The sequence below is a fragment of the Carassius auratus genome, chromosome 38, assembly GCF_003368295.1.
Source record: "Carassius auratus strain Wakin chromosome 38, ASM336829v1, whole genome shotgun sequence".
Lineage (NCBI taxonomy): Eukaryota > Metazoa > Chordata > Actinopteri > Cypriniformes > Cyprinidae > Carassius > Carassius auratus.
Window position 1 is genome coordinate 6,704,118 of NC_039280.1, and position 23,181 is coordinate 6,727,298.

The 23,181-nt window shown below is 35.1% G+C and overlaps 1 protein-coding gene across 1 annotated transcript; it reads right to left on the minus strand.

Annotated features, from left to right (window-relative positions):
• Positions 1-301: 301 nt before the first annotated feature.
• On the minus strand, positions 302-22,625 carry syt16 (synaptotagmin XVI). The gene is made up of 7 exons (XM_026223712.1): positions 22,358-22,625; positions 15,455-15,631; positions 9,407-9,619; positions 7,088-7,404; positions 5,804-6,244; positions 4,379-4,562; positions 302-2,985 (listed from the first exon to the last, which is right to left on the minus strand). The coding sequence occupies exons 1-7, from the start codon at positions 22,368-22,370 to the stop codon at positions 2,672-2,674; spliced, it is 1,659 nt and encodes a 552-aa protein (XP_026079497.1). The 5' UTR covers positions 22,371-22,625; the 3' UTR covers positions 302-2,671.
• Positions 22,626-23,181: the final 556 nt, after the last annotated feature.

Below are 23,181 nucleotides of genomic sequence, written 5' to 3' on the forward strand. Positions count from 1 at the left end.
TTTTAACCTCACATCTTCCAAGCTTAATTATCTCCTTTGAGCATAAGCGATTCTTCCACTCCCATACGCAAACACTACATGATGGGAAAATGAAAACACACACAAACAGTTTCAGATAGGCTACTTTGTCAGTCTGATCAACAGATGATATGATCATATGGTTGGTTATCTGTACATTTTTCAGTGCCAGTATTACCTATTTTCACAGTTGTGGTACACTAAGATCAATGCATTATCAGTGTAACAATATAAAAATGTATTGCTATTCTGAATCATAAAAAAATCACATTGTCAGCAAAAGTAGTGTATTACGGATGTCTTTAATGATGGACAAAAATATATGCATTTATCTCCAAAAACCATGTTGTATTTGAATGCATGCAAAACAGGCACTATTGATTTTTAAAACACTGTGGTCCATGCATCTGTAATGTTCCAGAGTTTTCCATGCTAATCTCAAATATCACTGGCTATAAATAAAAATCCATACAGGTTTGACCAGATCAGGCACTTTATATATATATATATGTATAAAGCATTACAGGCATGCATTACAAAAGAGTTTGGGTTTTAATGTCATAAGGACAGTGTTAAGATTGTCTGAAGATCTTCTTGGACATGCGTAAGTGTCTGTGCTCTGAGTAGACAATTTTTGCTAAGTAGAATTGGTCTCTTTCCAAGCAATTACAATGAATGGGGACTGGAGCTTTCAAGCTTCAAAATGGATTCACAAGAATCATAAAAATAGTGCATAAGACTTGGGGCACTATACTCAAAGCAATCTCAAGCTCTGTGAGAGGAACATGCTGAAAAGCATTCAGTGATAATCTCCAGTGGTCTGCTAGGGGATTTATGATCAGATCTTTGAGTAACTGATTCACATGAATTTCAGAAACAGATCTTTCTCTTCAAATAAATCATTCACACCATTTTTTGAACTGTATCACTGAACTAAATCGATTGAAAGGATTCATGCATGGTAGATCAAACATGGATGCCAAAATGTTCAATGAATAATAACATTAGTCTTTTTAAAGGTGATACAGTATACCAATGAAAATCGCTGTCCCTGGTGCTTCTACCCAAGGCCTACCAAACATTTTTACTAAGTTGTTATTTTTCATGTTTTCTGGTAAAGCTTGTGACAAAACGAGCATGTCAGATTTTACTCCCCCTCTGACATAGAAAGTGGATTTCATTATACAATTACCACCCTTAATCTGCACGTTTCCACCCAAAGCACCACCTATGTGTTTTTGCAAGTGACACATGGCGAAAGTTTGAGCAAAGCATGCTAACTGTTCTGACACACAGATCTAATATAAACATGCGATTTCTTTCCTAGCTGTTTACCTTTACAGACATAACCGACTGTTTTCGTAACTCGTGTTATTCACATAAACCTGTGTTTATTTGACAGTTTAAGCGCAATAAGACATGAAAAATAACTTGGTTTCGTACTCACATGCCATGTGACAGAAACTTTCTGTGAGCGTGCTTCAGATATGTACACTTAGTAAACCGTATATCAGAAGTTCAAACTGATATGGTTTAAAACACATGATTTCAGCGTGATAGACAAGATAATAAAAACCAAGCAGAATATCTGAGGAATGAGCTGTAAACAGCCCAATTTTGGATAAGGGGGTAGGGAGCAGCAGCTCATTTGCATTTAATGAGACATCCACTACAGTGTGATTCTGCTTCCAATCAAAAAAGGCTTTTTCAAAATTATATTATACATTATCTGTGGTGTATTTTGAGCTAAAACTTCACAGACAAATTCTGGGGTGTCCTGAGACTTATATTACATATTGCAATAAGGGAAATAACAGGTCTCCTTTAAATCCTGACCAGCACCAGTCCTCATTCAGTGAAATTACTAAAAAGAGTTCAAAACTTTTGCGTTTCATGGTTGAATGAAAAGCATTCAAAATGGAACTTTATAAGGGTGAGTAAATAATAATAGAAATGTCCTCTTTGGGTGAACTACGCCTTAAAGACATTTGCTGATATCTCTTTTTCTGATATGAATAGAGATAACTTGTGCACTCCTTTTAACAACTTTTATCATAACATGAGTCTGTGACTTTATATTACAGTTTTGTTACTTGACATTTTACATCAAAATATGTATATTACATATATTGATGTGAAATGTAAAAAAAAAAGTAAAAAGGAGAGCATGAATGAAAGTGCACGTGTTCAGCTAACAGTTTTCTACTCAAACATTTGGTCCCACTAAAACTGGTTCTGGCGTTCTAGCTTAAAATGATCTGAAGAAAGGCATTTAATCATTTCAAATCAATCCTCCATTCATGAAATCGCTAGGCGACAATCACCGTGGCTCGGGCTATAATGCGTTTTGATTGGTTGCTGCTGGAGTTGAAGAGAGTAGTCTGTATATTACACCATGAAGTCATTTCCTGGTTACCAGATAAGAGGCTGTATCAAGTACTCTCAGGGAGAAGGAAAGCGATGTGTGGGGGTTTCTTTGTGTTTGGATGCGCTTCCAAAATTTACATGCCATATCTTTGTTTGATACTGTTAAAAGTGCTTGTTCATTCCGGGTTTTGTGGGTATTTTTGGTGTTGGCTTTCACCTCCTTCCCAAAGGAAAATCCAGCTGAACGCAGTAGGTTTGAGTGATTAGACTTCTATCTCTCTCCCCTCTAAGCTTCTAGTAGTGTGTGCCAGCGGCAGACTTGCTGATTTCCGCTCTCCTTCATGTCCTGCCAGTGAAGAAGTTCCTCCTCGCCGCTGCTGTTCTGGCCCAGAGCCACCCAGCCAATCATCTCCTTGCGCTTCATGTTCCGCCGATTGTAAATGGAGACCATTAATGTGACGTCTGACAGTTGGAACAGTGCGACCTGGAAGACAAATGTCTCCTTGAAGACAGGATTCGGCTGACTGCGTCGGATGGACGTCTTACAGCGGGATATCTCCTGTCCCATGGAGTTTAACAGAGCGAGCTTACCAAATGTATCTGAAAGAGAAACACATCACTAAATCACACCTCAATATACTTACTTAATTATCTTGAACATAAACCTTTTATGTTATATTCCATCTTCTCCAGGTGATCAAATCTTTTTGTTTTTGGATAATACTAACATTTGAATTTGCTTTACATTAAGCAGCACAACTGTTTTCAACATTGATAACAATAAGAAATGTTTCATCAGCATTGGACCAGATCTAGATGAGTTTTTTTCTCATCTGAACAGATTTGGAGAAATTTAGCATTACATCACTTGCTTATCAATGGATCCTCTTCAGTGAATGGGTGCCGTCAGAATGAGACTTCAAACAGCTGATAAAAACATCACATTAATCCACAAATAATCCACACAACTCCAGTACATCAATTAATATCTTTTGAAAAGCTGTGTGTTTATAAGAAACAAGTTTATCATGGCGTTTTAACTTTTGTTATAATCATAGTGTGTCACTTCTGGCTAAAATGCGAGTCAATTATCCATAATAATGCTTCCTACAGTGAAAAAGTACATGTCTTATTGTCCTCTCACATCAAAGTCCACCAACATATTTGTTTAGAACTGTTTTAAATGATGCTTTATCCGTGCATATTTCTCTCCTAATTCAGACAAAAACACCCTTTCACTGAAGAAAGCAATATAAAGGACAGAACAATTATATTTTAACCAGAAGCAATGGCTTGAAGTGGAATTGTGTGGATGTTTTTATTAGCTGTTTTGGACTCTTATTGTGACGGCACCCATTCACTGCAGAGGATCCATTTGTGAGCAAGAGTTGTAGTGCTAAATTTCTCCAAATTGGTTTCAATGAAGAAACAATCTCATATACATCTTGAATGGCCTGAGGGTGAGTAAATGTTCAGAAAATTTCCATTTTTGGGTGATCCAAATGGTAGAGTAGATAAGTACAGTAACAACGTTTTTTATTTTTAAAGTAGGCACATATCTGTGACACAGCATTATATCACAGTATATGTTTGTGTATGTATGCATGGTTTTCTTCAGCAGTGACTCATCGACTTAAAGAGAGAGGTGTGGGAAAAAGATCTGTGGCTCTGTGATCGATTAAATGCCCTGTAACTCCATTCACCGAGAAGCATCATTGTGAGTGACTGTGACAGATTAATAGTCATACGAACAGCATGAACGTTTGACCCACAACACAATGTGTGAGGATGACACATTCAAAATGCGCCTGTACAAATGTGTGTTCTAGCAGCTTGTTCGTGTAGAAACGATTTATTGCAGTACATTTCCTCGGAATCAATATCAGGCGGCTTTAACAAAGGTTATTTGCTCAAGAGTCACTCCTGATGGTCTAATGATGCCTGTGAATGTGTTTCTGAGCCTCTGTTATTGCGAGTGGGATGGTGTGTTTACCTGGAGGTCTGTTGAGAGAGAAGTTACGGAAGTGGCTGCCTTTAATGATCTCTACAGACAGTCGTCCTGTGGTGGCGTTATATGATAAACCCAGCAGTAGTTCTGGGTTTCCACCGTGAGACACAGAATGACTGGAGGAAGCACTGTCACTCTGAGCGCTGAAAGACACCTGGGAGTCTACTGTCTGCAGGGAGGGAGGGAGATGCCAACCTAATTAGTTGGTGTTTGTACATAAAGTGTAGTTTTACATAGCTTTTCAACATATGAACACTGAACTATTCCATTATGCTAGTTTGTATTTATTTGTAATTATTATGTAGAAAACTAGTTTGGCATTTAAATTGTTTCTGAGTAAATCCTACACCAATTTATTTTCAACATACCTTTTAAAAATGTAATGCCTTGTACATATGGGACCCTCAACCACAAAACCAGTCTAAAGTAGCACGGGTATATTTGTAGCAATAACCAACAATACATTGCATGGGTCAAAATGATAAATATTTCTTTCATGCCAAAAATCATTAGGATATTAAGTAAAGATCATGTTCCATCAAGATATTTTGAACATTCCCTAGTGTAAACATAGCAAAACTAAATTGTTGATTAGTAATATGCATTGCTAAGAACTTCATATGGACAGATTTAAACATTAAATGCGACAAATATTGATATTCTCAATATTTAGATATCCCCCCCCTCAGATTCCAGATTTTCAAATAGTTGTATTTCGGCCAAATATTGTCCCATCATAACAAACCATACATCAATGGGAAGCTTATTTGTTCAGCTTTCAGATTATGCACAAATCTCAATTTGAAAAAAATGTGTTCTGTGGGTCCAGATTCACATATTTACAACTTTACAAACATACAAAAGAATCATTGTGTAAAAATACGATGGTACCGTCCGAGAAGTTCCAGCAATTTATATTCTAATGAGTTTTTAGACAATTTGTTGAGATTGTAAAGTAAAAAATCCATAAAAAGCATTTCAGAAGTAGTTTGCACATAAAAATCTCTATCCAAATGTATCTGTATATTAAATAAATGTATCTGTCCCCTTCAGTCTTTAATCATAAGGACAGGATAAGCTTAAAAAAATAAAAAAAAATGTTTGCCTACAATTTACTTTGGAAAAAAGAATTCACGCCTAAATCTAATATCTAAATCTAATATGTATAGATTATAATTCAATATAAATATATATTTTTTTTATTTCTGGTACATATACAAATACATTGTTAAAAAAAAATATATATATATATAAAATTTTTAAAGATTTTTATTTATTCATTCATTTTTGTAGTGGGGCAAAAAAAAAAAAATGAACTACTGGCCCAATTGAAAAATCTTTTCTGTTGAGCCAAAAACCACAAAAAATAAATAAAAAAAGAATACTATCAAAGCAGGTACACACACACACCTTGAGATTACTACGTGGCTCCAGGACCAGTGTGATCTGGAAGCGTCCTGTGTGTTTCAGCCTGCTCAGCTTGTACATGGCCTCCCCCATCATCCTCTCCCTGTTCATCTTCCCCAGCGCATACAGGCGGAACCGCAGCGCAGAGGAACCCAGATCCCCCGGCTCTAGATGTGAGAACCGGAATGTCTCCTCAAACCTAGGCATGGAGCCTTTCTGTACGGCCGTCTTGTGCCGCTGTCGTTTACCAGGTAACAGCACCACATGCACCTGCCAGGAGTCCATGCCACTCCGTGCCTTGTCTGGAATACCTTGGGCCATTATCACCGTGACCAGGAGCCTGTGGGTTTCAGCCCGGTAGTCGAGGGCAATTATGAGATCACCACATTTTGAGATATGTCCACGAGGGGAAGCACTCAAAGGGTGGGATGGAGATTGTTCATGCTGTTAGAGAGAGGAAAAGCTTATTTGCATATGTAAACACAAACATGCTCAATGCAAATGTAAACATACAGATCTAACACACTTTCACACACAGCCTCGCACACCTCTAACAATGGATGAGGAAGATTTTACTGTGAAAAACTAATACATAATAATAAAGTGTTTCCATTAGCAACAGCTATGAGTACCACAGAGCACAGACGACTCATGAATATTCATTAGAATTTAGTTCTCATAACACTCGTGGAGAGGTGGAAATATTTAAATCATAATTATGAACAGAAAAATTTAAATAAGGTGTAACACAACAGTAATAATACTCAACAGAAAATATTTGATACAATTTTTATAAATTCAAATTCAGATTCTATCTTATTAAATTCATACACATTTTTGTTATACATTTTGATTAAAAGCCTTTTGTATTTACCAAGGCTGCATTTGCATGATCAAAAATCTACTAAAAACCTCAATACTGTTAAATATTATTACAATTTAAAACATTTTTTTCCTGTTTTAATATATTTTAAAATGCAGCAGTCATTACTCCAGTCACACGATCCTTAAGAAATCGTTATAATATGCTAATTTTTTGCTGAAAAACATTTCTTGTTATCAATTTTGAAAAAAAATTACGTTTCAGAATTATTTGAAGAACAGTTCAAAAGTTCAAAAAGAAAATTATTTGAAACAGAAATCTGTTGTAACATCATACATCATCCTTGCTGAATAAAAGTATTATTTTTTAAAAAGACAAATCTTACTGACCACAAACTTTTAAAAGGTTGTCTATGTAGAAGTGATAAGAAAAGATCTGACTCTGTTGAACTCGAGCACACACACCTCAGAGCTCCATGTGGAGATACTATCCGTAGCCTCACTGTTGTCATATCCATGATTGTCGACTGCCAGACTCCTCTGTGGGTTTTGCCGTCCAACACTGCTCAGGCGACTGCCCTCGTCCCTGGGTAGAGCCTCCAGACCGTCCCCTGTGTCCTGGGAGCCCAAAGAGATCTGCTCCGCCATCAGAGAGAGGGGGTCTGTGAAGGTCCGGCCCTCAGGAAGGGGACTCTGTGATAACGGGTCTCTCGGCTTAGACCTCACACGTCGCCTGGATGACAGGGGATCTTCAAAACTCTGCACACTGTTTCTTTCAGCTTCTACATGGAAAGAACGAGACTGAATTACTTCATATGGCTGAACTAATGTGTTGGTCAGAAAACTGCTTGGTCTCAGATGTTTCTCCAAAAATAAAAATTTTAACACTTTATTACAAAGGTTTTACAGTTTTCTGCGTTAGACCATCATTAATATTAAATCCACAAATAAAATTTTAAGGTTTCAATAGCAGCAGATATTTATTTTAGTGATTTCTAAAGATTTCAATGTAAAAATATAATAATAATAACTTTAATAATGTTTATTAGTTCTAAAAAATACGTTTTTGCTCAAAACTAACCAAAATTACAAATTTGTTCATAATTTCCACAGAGGCAATAGTGTAGATCCCTAGAGCAAATGAAACCTTATTGCAAAATTTTACCATAAACACATTGTTAATATATTTCATTTCTATTTAAAGAGTAAAGAGCTATAAAACTAATTTAGATCATTCAGACAATTTAGTCTTTATTATTTGAGCTCAAACTGAAAGAGATTTATTGTAGACTTCTTGACAAAACTGAGCACAGTTTGAGACGTTGTGTTATAGGAGAAACAACTGAGATACTAAAGAGAGCTCTTTTGTACATTTTAATTCAAATAAACAGACGACTACATTAGTAGTCTAGTAGATTTTAAATAAAGAAGTAAAGACACAATTAACAGCTGTCTCACCCACACTTTCCCTAAGCGTTTAGCAAATGAAATTTTATTGACACTCTGACAGTGATCATAATTGCAGGACAGGATTCTTTGACCAATCAGGCTCTCTGGAGCAGATGATAATGATAGTCATTTACGGCTTTAAGTGCTTGTCCTACGTGACTTGTGACTCGTGACTCTGTGAATTTCACTGAATTAAATCTCGTTTAGGGTACAAACTGTTCTACTCAGCAGCAGCAACCAATTAACTGTAGACAGGGCCGGTTACTCTGTTACCATGGCGACTGGAAAGACGCTTTTCCATGGCAACTGATGCTGTGATGAACATTCTGAGAAATACAGCTCCATACAGCAAGTATTCCGTGGACAAAAGCAACCAAGAGGAAGCTGTTTTAGTTGAGAGATGTTTAATTGCATTGTAGAGATGAGGGATGTTGACCGAGCATTAGGGGAATTAACACTGCCATGACTGGCGGCACATTTATACATATTTATAAAAGGTGTTTGGATTTATAATGCATCTTCTGAAACATAGGTTAGCTTTAACCTTTATCCTGAATATTATATTTATATTATATTATATTTTTATTTTGGGTCTTAAAACTCTCAAAACAGAATCAATCTCAGCAAAAGTCTCCATTTGTTCTCCATGTAATCTTATTGCTCTCTTAGAGGAGAATTAGAGGAGTAATATTAAAGACACCTCATTTGTTAAATTTCATTCCTATATAAAAAAAAAGGACTTGTAAATGGAGAACAATGTATTCCACAAACCACTAGCCAGCACAGTATCTTTCCATCAAACTTTATTTTTGGCTTACCACAGTGATATTTTAGTGTTATTTACATTTATATTATATTATTAATATTTTTAATTTTTTTAGTTTTTATTTTAGATTTATATTATTCATATTTTTAATTTTTTTAGTTTTTATTTTAGATTTTTTTATTTTAGATATATATATATATATATATTTTTTTTTTTATGTTAAAAAAAGCCAATGTATTTTTTTAATGGCTAATTTATTTGTTATTCTGATGACATAATAAAAGGCATTTTTTATTCACAATCACCCACACTCACACACTGAAAACAAACACACGTATCCTCAAGTAGAAATGCTTTTGAAATAGCTGAATGACCTTAATGAATGAATGTCCTTCTTTATAAACCATGGCTCTGTGCTCTATTAATCAGCAAAGAGCCGTCTCAAAGCATAGTGAAATATTCAGTGTGGTTGACATATATGTGGCTGTCATGTATATTGGGAAATCATAGCTATGCTATACATATTTATAAACAAATGTCTGAGTGAATAGGAGAATGTGGGTGCGTACCTTCACAGTCAGATGGCTCCGTGCTTCCTTCTTCCTGGTCAGACGGCAGCCGTTTAAATTTGTGATGTTTCCCTGGTGCATTCTGGGTGTTGAGCTCCGTGACACCCAACCGGAAGCTTTGTGAGCGGGAAACTGAGATCTCAAACTGCTTTGCTAACTCATCATCACTGTCTGATGAGCTGGAAATCTCTCCATCATCACCATAAGTATTCACTACACACACACACAGATGGACAAAAAAAGAGACAGACAAAAAAAAGTTACAATAAAGATAAATGCAGACTACATGAACGAATATAGACCAGTACAGGCCTACCAGCCATAATTCCAAGGCATTGCTATGTGGTTGCTATGGTGTTCTGGGTAATTACTGGGCCACTACAATTCCCAAACTAGGTGGATGCTAGGTTGTTGTTAACTAGCTTAAGTCAATAGAGTAAGACATTCTGATCCCCTAGAAATGGCTCTAGAACCTTATTCAATGCAACTCTATCGAAATTCTTGCCATAATGGCAGCATTTAAGTAAGAAATGTATTCTTATTAAAGCTATAGGCATTATTCATTCCTCAGTAGTGAGTGATTTTCTGCTTTTAATTTATTTTTTGGGTCATATTAACAATGTAAACAGCAGTAGGACTGTATGTTATGCTGCTGTCACTTACACAGATATAATATAAACAAGCGATTTATTTCTCAGATGTTTACCTTCACAGACATAACTGACTGTGTTTTTGTAACCTATGTGTGTTTTTCACATAAACGTGTATTTGAAAGTTCATGAAAATAAGACATGAAAGAGAACTTAGTTTAGTAAGTACTCACATGCCGAGTGAGTTACAGATGCTTTTTGTGCGTGAGCATCGGATGTGTGCACTCAAAAACCTTATATCAGAAATGATAACTTACATGGCTTTAAAACACATGATTTCAGCACGATAGACATGATAACCAAAACCAAGCAGATTTTTTTTTAGCAGATTTGAGGTAGGAGCTGTAAAGGCTCAGCCCTATTCTGGAGAAGGGGGCGGGGAGCAGCAGCAGCTCATTTGCATTTAAAGATTCATACATGAAAACAGTGTGTTTCTGCTTCCACTCAAAATAGGCATTTTCAGAATGATATAACAAATGATCTGTGGGGTACTTTAAGTTGAAATTTCACAGACACATTCTGGGGAAACCTGAGACTTATATTACATCTTGAAAAAAGGAGCACAATTGGTGCCCCGTACAATAACTGATTTCTTTTCAAATAAATATTTTAAATGTAATTTATTCCTGTTTATACTTTTTTTCAGGATTCAAAAAGATTCAAAAGAACAGCGTATTTATTTTTAAATCTAAATCTTTTCTAACATTATGAATGTTTTTTACTCTCACTATATATATATATTAGGGCTGCAGGACTAATCGCATGCGATTGTCATGCGTGTCTCGTTAGTAAAGCCGGTTCTGCTATTAGCGGTAAATGTCCATCAGCTGCTTTCAAATGGAGCGGCACTTAACAGACAGAGCCGTAGTTTGCTGACAAGCTACGCAATAACACGTTCATAATCACAGATGAATCGAATGCAGTTATGAACACAATATTGCATAGCTTGTCATATTTATATTTTCTTAATGGTCCCAAATGTTTATGCAGTATTAATAGTGGTAACCACCTTAGCAAGCACCATTAAAATATAAGACCAAAAAAACTGAAAAACATTCACTTCGTACTGATGCAGGGCGCTCTGACCACAATGAATTGTTTTTTCCCCTCATAAAGTGAGATAGAAAGACAATGTTGTTGGTAGGTGACTCAGACATGTTGGTATTTTTAAAGGTAATGTAGAGTGTTTGTAGAAAGGCATGTCTACCATATGCACCTAACCATAAGAGGGTGGCCAATTAGTGTCTTTGGGTCTCTTTTTTCTCTCTTATTCATTAAGTTGTACTTCCATTCATTGCACTGCATTTCACCACATAATTCAATCACATACACACACACACACACACACACACACACACATCAAATTAGGCCAAGTGGCTATGTAAGGAGCAGCATAGGAGGTTGCCATAGTTACCAATCCCTCACACTGAAGTGCTTTTCCTCGGTACGCACCGAGTGCGTTCAACATGACATAAATGATACCTACGCATTGAATCTGAAAGAAGAACAATCATAGCAGCTGTGCCATTCCAAACAGAACAGCTCATAAATAACTGCAGCAAATAACTCTTCAAAACAATGTCCTTGTAGAGTCCAACTCATGGATATTTTGTATAAAACATATATTAAACCAATTTTACCTCTCTGATTCTGTACAAAATAAAATAGTTTAGAAATATATTTCTAAAAACAGAAATAATTATTTTAACTATTTTAATAAAAACATAATGTATTATGAATAAATATGAATTAACAAAGAACAGTATGTTTATATATTGCAATAAAATTATGTTCAAAAGATTAAAGCTGCAGTCGGTAACTTTTGGCGCTCACGTCTGGCAGAACAAGAACATTGTAGCCGGAGCTACTTCTCTCTGTTTACATCTATAGCAAGTCACGCAGGTACAGTGAGACTCTGCAGCGTTGCCGACCCCAACCTGACTAAAATAGTCAGAATATAAACACTATTATGGGGTACCATTATAATTCAGGATAAGACAAAAAACACACATATATATATTTATAATGTCCAAGATCTTAAAGGGATAGTTCACCCAAAATTAAAATCCTGTCATCATTTACTCGCCCTCAAGCTGTTCCTGACCTGTATGAATTTCATTATTCTGTTAAACACAAGAGATATTGTGAAGAATATTTGCTGGTCAATTGACTTTCATAGGTATATTTTCTATACTATGGAAGTCAATGGGGACCAACAATTGTTTGGTTCCCAACACTCCTTCAAATGTTTTTTTTTTTCATGTTCCACAAAAGAGAAAAACTCATAAACAAGCTAAGGGTCAGTGTCAGAAATTTCATGACAGAATTTTCATTTTAGAGTGAAATATTCCTTAAACAAGCACATTAAAAGTATCATATTTGGTGTTTATTGACTATGTATGATTGAATTTTTTGTGTTTGTGTGATCGTGTGTGTGGGAGTGAACATGGCATGTGTATTTGATATGTGTATATGTGTGTACAGGGTATTCATGTGTAAATTTAATGACTCTCCTGTTTGTTTTGAAAGGGCGTTCTCAGTTTACTGAATATATTAAATATCCAGAAAGATGAAACACACACACACGCCTGAGGCTGTGTCTTAAACCCTGGTTATGACTGACTGTGTGTCTGTATTTAGTCTCTTTCCAAGCAATATAATTTCTCATAAACTTTTGCAAACAATGAAAATTTTATATGAATAATCAACAAAAAAGATATCTGAAAGCATAAGCTAAACCGAATGTACAAGACTTCTAATTCATCAGCCACTATAGACAAACAATTAGAAGAATAATAGAGTACAGTAAACAGTAAAGCTAGCTGTGCTAGAAGCCAGTGTACATATGATTATTATGATAACTAATAATAATAATAATAAGATAACACATACCAGGTTGCAATATTAAGCAGCATAACAATCTGTTTTGGTAAAGCTTAAATGGAATAATCATCTGACACTGGAAGCCTTGTACATTTAAGTGATTAATTGTCACATTAAAAATTATGTGGACTGAACAATCCAAAACTTACTGTAGCAAGGAGGAAAAACTAATTTAAGACTCTAACAAACACTAAAATTATGAAGCTACCAGTCAACAACAGGTAACCAAATCTTACACAGCAAACATGTAACCAGTTTACAAGAACAGAAGCACCTGTGATGTTTAAACTAAACAAATGAACAGCAGTCTCAACAAAAACAGACCAAGAAGATGAACCAAGCCAACTTCTAACCCACATCTTACCAGCATGAGAGCAGCGTGAAGCCAGCAGACTCCTTCTGCTCTCCAGCTCGTCTGTCTCTTCACTGATGGGAGTCAGACGTTCGGCAGAGAAGGCATAATCAAACCTGCTGCCCTGACCTCGCAGCACCAGCTTCTCCTGTGGATCCACTCCAGATCCATGAACAACCCTCAAGTTCTGCTCCACCTCTGAACTCTCATCCGTCACTGAGACCTCAGAGTCAACAGCTCCGGTTTGGCCGAGGTGGCGGAAGCCACTGGAGAAAGCATCTGAAATCTGAGCGAGCCATGAAGAGAAGGCTGGAATACCTGCCTGAGGAACGTCTGCCATTCCATCAGATTTCAAAATGGGTTTCTCAACACTTTGGACAACAGCTCAAAAGAAGGTCTATTTTCAGATGCACAGAAGACCCAGTGAATTCCCTCATGTTGTTACTGTTTTAAAAACAAAATCAACAGAACTAATACAGTACATATATTTACTTCTATAGTGCAACTAACTACCACAATTTGTAGAGCAGACAGACATCAAACAAAACTGCCTTTAGCTATCTGATGAAAACTGTTCTAATAATACGGTTTAAACTGTTTTAAATGGTCCAAAAAATAAATAAATAAATAAATGTAAAAAAAAAAATGTTTATTCAATTTTTTTAATGGCCAATATATATGGAAGCCTGTTTCCGCCACAGAACCAAAAAAAAAAGAAAAGGTTATTGTGACTATTTATCTCACAATTCTGACCTTTTTTCTCACATTTGGGAGTTTATATCTCATAATTCTGACTTTTTTTCTCAAAATTGTGTAATATGTACTCAAAACTGTGAGAAATAAAGTAATGAAGCGCAATTCTGAAATTTTTTCTCAGGAATATTAGAAATAAACTGCCAATTGTGAGTTATAAAGACCAGTTCTGAGGGGGAAAAAAGACAGCTATCTCAGAATGATAGTTTATATCGCACAATTCTGACTTAATAACTCACAATTGCATCTTATAAAGTCAGAATGGAGATACATACAGTAAACTCACAATTCTGAGAATTAAAGTCACAATTGTGAGTTTATATCTCACAATTCTGATTTAGTTCTCACAATTGTGAGTTTATATATCAAAACTCTGAGAAAAAAAGTGTCAATTACAAGTTTGTATCATGCAATTCTGAACTCTGAAAATAAAAGTCAGAATTGTCAGATAAACAGTCCTGGATCCGCAATTACCTTTTTTTATTCAGTGGCGGAAACGGCTTCAACTGATAACTGGATAATATTAAAATATTTACTTAAATATGAAATTAAATGTATAAAAATAAAAATAAATCAAGTTAATTGATTATAAGTGCTACAAGTGAATTTAGTCATCACAACATTATAATACACAGTATGAAAATAGATAGTAAAAATTTGTCAAAGATTGCATTTAACAATGTTATTAAATTATCTGTGTTTCTAAAGATAAACTTTTAGTGAGCGTTAGATGATGGTAGAGGTAATCTAAACATAAAAATATGAAAAATTTAAATTTAAATTAAACTTAAAATGAATTTCAAATATCAGCCAATAGCTAATAAGGTACCGATATAGCGTGCATCCCTAGAACAAACACTTACCAGCAAGACTTCCCCAAAAAACAATCATTTAGAGCCCCTGCACCTCAGAAACTATCTACATATATCAAACCTTCATCCAAACCAGTTTTGCAGCACCTGAAGTATGGAGTTTGACTAGCTAGTAGACTCAGGACATCTCATGGGACAGACAGAATGAATGTTTACTAAAGGAGCTGCTTTGAAATACCACAGCAGAACGCCCTCCAACACCCAGCTGATATACTGACTGTGTAATGTGTGTGTGTGTCTGTCTAACCCAAAGGTGCAGGGTTAACTCATTGGTGAGTGAGTGTGTGTATGTGTGTTTTCCAGGAATTAATAGAGACTGGGACAGCCCACAGAGCACACAGAGCTGTGCATGGTTCATTGCATAAAACAGATAATTAGATCCCAGTAACTCCCCCGGACTGCCAATGGTTATCAAACAGACTGCTATTATATTCACCTTGAATATAGGAGAAATGTATTTTATTAATGAAATACACCTTTGACAAAAAAAGAGCAAAAGAAAGTCATGAAAAATGTTTTGTCTGAAAAATGAACTCACCGAGTCCCTGGTGAATCCCAGCACGGTCTCTTCGTTTGCGCCGACTGTACTGCTCAAGGCATGGCAGACCTCCGACACGAGCGAAACACAGCTTCTTACTGATAAAGAGGAAGAGTATGGCCAGTAAAATGACAAAGATGCCCACGGCTGACAGGAAGCCCACCGCCTCGGGAGTGACTGGTGAGGGAACAAACACACAGATACACATTGATCAGAAGCATTTAAGTACAGAAGTTCCAATTTCATACTGTATTAATTATATTTTCCATCCCTTAAATAGATGGTCTATCCAAACATGAAAATGATTTCATTATTTACTCACCTCGTGTCGTTCCAAACCTACATGACTTTCTTCTGTTGAACATAAAATAAAATATTATAAAGAATGTTGGTAACCAAATAGTTTTGGTTCCTATTAACTTCCATTGTATGGACAAATAATACAGTGGAAGTCAACGGGAAACAACAACGTTTGGTTATCAACATTCTTCAAAATATCTTCTTTTAGGTTCTACATAAGACAGAAAGTCATACAGGTGTTGGAACAATATGAGTGTGAGTAAATAATCACCTTTATTTATATAGTGCTTTAAACAAAATACATTGCGCCAAAGCACTGAACAACATTCATTTGGAAAACAGTGTCTCAATAATGCAAAATGATAGTTAAAGGCAGTTCATCATTGAATTTAGTTATGTCATCTCTGTTCAGTTGAAATAGTGTCTGTTTTAATTTGCAATCAAGTCAATGATATCGCTGTAGATGAAGTGACCCCAACTAAGCAAGCCAGAGGCTTGACATAATGACATTTCCTTTTCGGAGACGTTTGGTTGGTCTACACCATATTGATGGCAGGGTTTACAATGCTTGTGGGAACATTTGGTCCTCCTCACAACCTTATGTAAACCTTACCCACACACAGGTGAATGCAGACGCCATAATACAATTATAGAGAAGCTTTACTCTTAACATTTTTACACATACTTTTATAAAACCTCTAGATATATTTTATAAAAAATATATATAATATATATATATATATATGTAAACTGCCCTAATGAATACTAATTATTGAAATGTTTGTACCACTGACCATTATTTCTCAACTTCATTTGCTGCTAATATAACTGATGTATTTTATAATGAATTTTAAAATGAAACAAAACATATACAAAGAAGTCTAAGAACACAGATGTCTTCCTAAGCTAGATTTCCTACACAAAAAGGGTTGTAAAAGTGATCTCAAATGCTAATTGAATGATATTTATTACAGCACTGCTCAAAACATGTGTGCTACAACAGAACAGAATTCACAACTAAATGTATTTGCGGATGCCAGTTTATATAAGTTCAATTAGTCCTTTTGCTCACAGTTGCAATGTATTTTCATTAAAAGGGAATTTGTTGACTACTATAAGACTGATCTCTGCCTGGTGGAAAACAGCCCTGCAGCAGACAGAGAAACCATGGCCTCACATTCAACACATATTCATCAAAGGTGCTTTGAAGTGAACACTTCAAGTGTAAAATGGACCATTAAGTTGCATAAGAGTGAATATTTTACTGAGTCTGAGAGGGCAGGCACCTCTTAGTGTGTGTTTACATGTGTGTGTTGAATGAAAGGCTGAAGCTGAACACTATTATGCTGAACCATCTAATCTGCACCCACACACACAAGCCAATTGCACAGTCACAGTTGTCACTGAGATGAACACAACTACCACTCACACAAACAAATGTGAAAAACAGAAGGAAAGATAAATATGCTTTTAAGAGTAAACCTCAACTCACTTCCATTGCATAGAAAAGAGCAGCATGAACATTCTGCCGAATATATTCTTTCATGTTTTTTTTTATTTTTTATTTTTATTCGAAATATCATCATCATAAGGGTGAGTAAAATTGTTGACAGGATTACATTTTTACAACTTTCATCCCTTCAAGATTCAACAGATGCACTGCTGCACAAGGCTGTACATTTCATATCCAAACACTTGGCCATGCTCTCTGCACTCTTCTAGATGCGCAAGCAAGAACACACTGACCTTGTAAGCACAGAAACACACATTCACACTCACCCACATGGACTTCTGTACTGCAAGAGCAGGATGGTTTCCCTGGAAACAACTCAAGCATTCTGTGACGAGTGGCTTTGTTCACGTAAACACACATGATTTCATGTTGCCATGGGTTTAGTTCATATAAGCTCTAAATATAATCTAAAATCATTATACCATTATTAATTTCTAACTAGTATCCAAAACAAGCTAAATGTTTTAACTCAACACTGTTGGAAGGTACAAAACGGTCCCTTGAGGCGGTAAACTTTTATAAAGTTACTAATATACACACTTCATGTATTTTTAAGGTACTAATATGTGCCATTTAGGGGTAAATACGGTATAAAGATTTAGCTTTTGTACCTCAAGGTACTGCCACTGTGACAACTGAGAATCAGAGAAAAGTGAATGGAAAATGGCTTGTGGCTTTATGGCTTGCTAGACAAGACGTAAAAAGAAATATGGAGAGATGGAAAAAGACAAATTCTAAGGAATAACAAAACATTGTTTTTTAAAACGCCATAAATTTCTTGCCATGCCTGAAAATGGTAAAACATCTCCATCTACTGGTCATTTGTTTGAACTGCATCATATTAAAGCCTAACCGCGTAGACTGAGGAACAGCAAATCGTTTAAAAATAGCTCGATTTTATGTTTGTTGTTTTTATTTCATTGTTTTAAAATGTAAGACAACATAACACAAATGAACATACACAATCCATATTTAATTGCTGATTGGATAATGAAAATTATTTTTCTTAAGTCAAACTTTAAATGATATGCTTTTAATAAAGTGATTCTTTTCAATGCCACAAATTTTGAAAGCCAACATTAAAGGCCTGCCATTAGTTAATTGGTACAGGATGTCGTCTTTCTCCATTTTTACAGTAAGCTTCCTGTCAGGCACTAACACCCTTCCTGACAGCTGAAAACTGAAAGCTTCTCAAAATCCACTATCCTCTGAACACGCTAAGGCACACTCTTTTACATCTTATCCACAAAATCTAAATTCCTGGACAGAAGTGGGTCACCCTGAGTAAACAATGCTGCACAGACAGAAAAACATGCTTCAGAACACCAGTTCACAGACCAAGCCTTGATGGTGACATTTTTTATTTATTTTTTATTCATCAAGCACACATTAAACAAAGGTGTAAAAAACAACAACAATATATTTACACTTTTGTATTTTACATAAATGCTGTTATTCTGAACTTACTATTCATCAAAAAGTCCAATATTAAAAAAATATATATATTCATAAAAATATTCATTAAGTATTTGAACTGTCAAAACAAACAAAAAAACAGCTTTGCCATCACAGGAATAAATTCAATTTTAAAATAAATTCAAGCATAAAACAGTTGTTTTATATTGAAATACGTTTTCACTGTATTTTGATCAAATAAATGTAGCCTTGGTTAGCATAAGTCTCTTCTTTCAACTGCATTAGAAAATCTTCCCGGCTCCAAATTTCTGAATGGTAATGAAACTGCTGAAATGAAAAAAAAAATCTAGCCTATAAAATTCTTTATCCAGAACAATTCTGGAAAATCATATCCGTAAACCAATTCATGACAAAATAGCACCATGAAGCTCACTCTCAAACATATAATGTACAAACACAATTCCTTAAAAAACTTCCAGAGCCTAAATCACAGATGGGTCAAAAATTAGGGCACTGAGACACTACTAAGATTCGAAATTCTTTGTATCCTGGATTTGTGTTGTTCAATTAACACTGGAGCATCTAGAAATGTGTTTATACAGATAGGAAGGGTTTTACATGTAAAGATGAATGTTTTCTGTCTCCTCCTTTAAAACACACACCACCTGAGATCATAACCACCCTGTCTCTAATAAAGGCAGAGGTGGGGAGCCGAGACACAGGTAAATGAATCACTCTATAAATAAAGGAGGGTTGGATGAACCTCAAACACACCAGCACATTCTCTGCAGGACAAATAAAAAGCTCATAACAGAGGCTTGTGATTCTGAATTTTCATGACGGACCATATTAAATTAAAAATTAAAAAATTTAATTTAATTTATGCATTTAACAGACGCTTTTATCCAAAGCGACTTACAGTGCATTCAGGCTATCAATTTTTACAAATCATGTGTTCCCGGGGAATCGAACCCACAACCTTGTGCTTCATAGCGAGGTGCAATACCAATTGAGCTACAGGAACACATATAATGGTGCAATTTCCTAGAAACGGTCTTGTTCTTGTCTGAGAATATTATTAGTCCAAGAACAGCATGGAATGCAAGCAGGATTCTAGTCTCTCTAGTCTATAATCTATTAGACTAATTAGGTTATAGGTAATATTTTTTCATCTGAGCTATCTAGAGTTCACTAATCAACTAATGCATCAGAGATAAAAGTGAACCAATGCAAAAAATACAAATAATTAGATCATTTGCAGGCAAAAAGAGTTACAATCTCATCCTTGTTATAAAACAATAGGCCTATAGTAATAGTAGGGTAAATATTTAATTACAATAAAATATTTATTAGGCCCCCAACTATAGAGCAGAAATCAATAAGATAAGCAATTTATTATAAGTGAACTCCACCATTATGGAATATAGGAGATCAAATCTCTATTTCATGTTTTTTACAGTCTCATTTGAGATATTTCACCCAAAAATCATTAACTAGCCTCAAGTCATCCAAACCTGTAAGATCTCTGTTCATCACACATCACACAAATTATGATATTTCCACTGAAATCTGATAGCTTTCTAATCCTGCATAGACAGCAATGCAACTGACATGTTCAAGGCCCAGAAAGGTAGTAAGGACTAAGGACATCGTTAAAATATGGGATATCAGTGCTTCAACGTTAATTTTATGAAGTTATGAGAATACCTTTGTGCACAAAGAAAACAAAAATGATTTTATTCAACAATTCCTTCTCTTCCATGTCAGTGAATGAATGAATGAATGAATGATGCATTCCTCTGCTTGCAAACAATGTGCAGAGCATCCAGGTTTTTTAAGTCAAAATGCTTGCTCCTGTTGTCAGCAGCGTCACATAGATCCATGGTATTGTCGTGAATGTGTGTAGAAGAAATTATTAAATAAATGTTTATATTACATTAATGTGAATTTTTGCGCACAAAAAGTATTCTCATATATAAAAATATATATATATATATATATATATATATATATATATATATATATATATATATAAGTAAAAAAGTAATCCTCTTAAACATACGCAAATTTACAATGCATTATAAGCTTATGGCTTCCAGACAAGATTTAAGATTTTGACCACTGGAACGTATACATTGTAGAAAATTACAAAACACAAAAACATACAATACATTAAAACATTTCCTGATCAGACATTTTTCAGGTTAAAATGATCAGAGTTCAGGTTAAAATGCTCCTTCGTTATAAGAATTGGCTCTTCTCTTTCAGAAAAGGGGTACAAAGATGTTACAAAGGGAACAAAGAGGTACAGGCACCCTATGAGGTACATCTTTGTACTTTTTCTTTTTACCCCTAAATGGTAGAGATTACTACTTAAAAATACATATTAGGCTAACTAAAGTGTACACTACACATTAGTATCTTTAGAAAGGGTACCGCCCCAGTGACAGATCTGTAGCCTGCATTTTTTTCTGATGTTTTATTGAGTGCACTTGTTTAACAAAGATTTATTATAAAATTATACTGATATTAAAGTTTCAGTTTGGAGAAAATACCCTTGTGAAATACTCCCTATGTGTAGCCGAGATCTTCATGCAAAATAAACGAGCACAATTCATTATAAATCTCTTTAATGATTTATTAATTGGACTATTTTAGTATTTGGTTCTACATTTCCCATTGGATATCAAACAAAGTTGATTCAGAAAATAGAGGACTTTCAGCAGGGAGGGGCATAAATAAAGATGTTTTCTGAAGGTTTATTTCTATAGCCTATGATTAACACAGTTGCACAATCTGTCTCAGCGATTCTTCAGTTAGCTGGAGATATCTGACACAAATGGATCTATTTCAAAACATGAGGCTTCTTCAAACTATGCTTTATGTTAAAATATTTATGACATCTTCTGTATTAAAGATAAGGGCTTTGAACAAACTTAAAGTTGATTTCAGTGTAAGTGTACTGATGTGTATTTCTTTGTGCATTGTTAATTAGCTATTTACCTTTGAACTTGCAAGAATAAAATTTAATTCATTTCATTCATAAATGTAAAAAAAATTCTAAATTTCAGTTCTATTATCTATACTTTATATATTGTATATTTCATCAAAGTTTAATTGAACCATTTTATCTTTTGGAAAAAAAAAATTGTTCCCTATACTGCTGTTATGGTAATGACATCAGTTTGGTGGACAGTGATTTATTTAAAAACATCCATATAAATAAAGGTAATGGAAGGACCACAATCAAAATCATATAAGCCATAACGTGTGCTTTAATACTAGAATGATTACAAATAATAAAAAAATCCAACCATAAACGTTTTTAAAGCTATGTTCAAAAGCAATAACAATCAGCAGGTGATGAAATAAACTGCAACACTAGCAATAGCCAGAACATGGATTATATAAAACATCGCTTGAAATTCCCCAGGCGTGTTTATAACCGTTTGGATGAAATGTCAGTTGTTATAATGTCATATATAGCAGAGAACATGAACCGTCTGAGATGATGATATGAATGATTATAATGATGCTGGCAAAATAAATCGCTGAGCCATGTCGCAAAATCAACAAAGGACGTTTAATAAGCATAATGATAGTGTGTATAAAGACATTAGATCAGGAAAGAAATCAAAGCTTTGTAAAATCGTTTAAAGCAACGCGATACTTACTATCTGATGCCATGGTCGCGTGCACTGAACCAGCGCCTCCAATCGCCCGCCCTATCGATCAATATCGATCGATATCTTCATAAGTATAAACAAAGAGGCTTGGCGACCGGTTCTCTTTCACGTATCAGTCCGTCTGTCCCTGTCAAACCTTGATGGAGACGGAGGAGAAGCCCACCAGGACAAACTGCTGTCGCGTGCACGCATACGGGCACGCGGGCATCTGGACGAGAACGCGCTGCGCGCTCGCTACGCTCTGCAGCAATGACCTCCAGAACTTTCATCCTGACTCAGTGTATATCATATTCAGTTTCTACATTTAGGCCGTATGCATTTATGAATCTTCAACTTTTGTGTACTAGGGGTTGATTTTTATTTTTGTTAAATAAAAACCACAACAAATCTGTCCTGAATCCTTTTACCATATGCTGTATTTTTTTTTTTTTCCCAGATGGACTTGTATGAAAATGTATGCAAAAATGATATTATTAAATTTGACTATGAGACTATGATCAAACAAGGAGTAAAATAAATTCATATAGTGTAAAAATAACAACGACTGACAATTGTGCCAACAAGTTCGATATAATTTTAATGTACTTGTTTACTAACAGTGAGACAACAGTGTCAGCAAAAAAATTGAGAAAAATGACAAAAAATACTGAATTATTCTGTGATGCATGTATAAATATTGTTGTGGGAAAAAGTAAATAATGCAGAATGTTTACACATTGCATACGAATCAGTTGAATCATGTAGAGCAACACTTTAAATAGTTTAAAGTTTACTGAAGTTTACTGAAATTCCTATAGATCTACTCTCAGCAT

Coding starts and splice junctions, on each gene's coding strand:
- syt16 (XM_026223712.1), bottom strand. Junction 9,620..15,454: donor TGGGATTCACCAGGGACTCG/GTGAGTTCATTT, acceptor GTGTGTGTGTAG/TGAATACTTATGGTGATGAT. Junction 6,245..7,087: donor TCTCCACATGGAGCTCTGAG/GTGTGTGTGCTC, acceptor TCTCTCTAACAG/CATGAACAATCTCCATCCCA.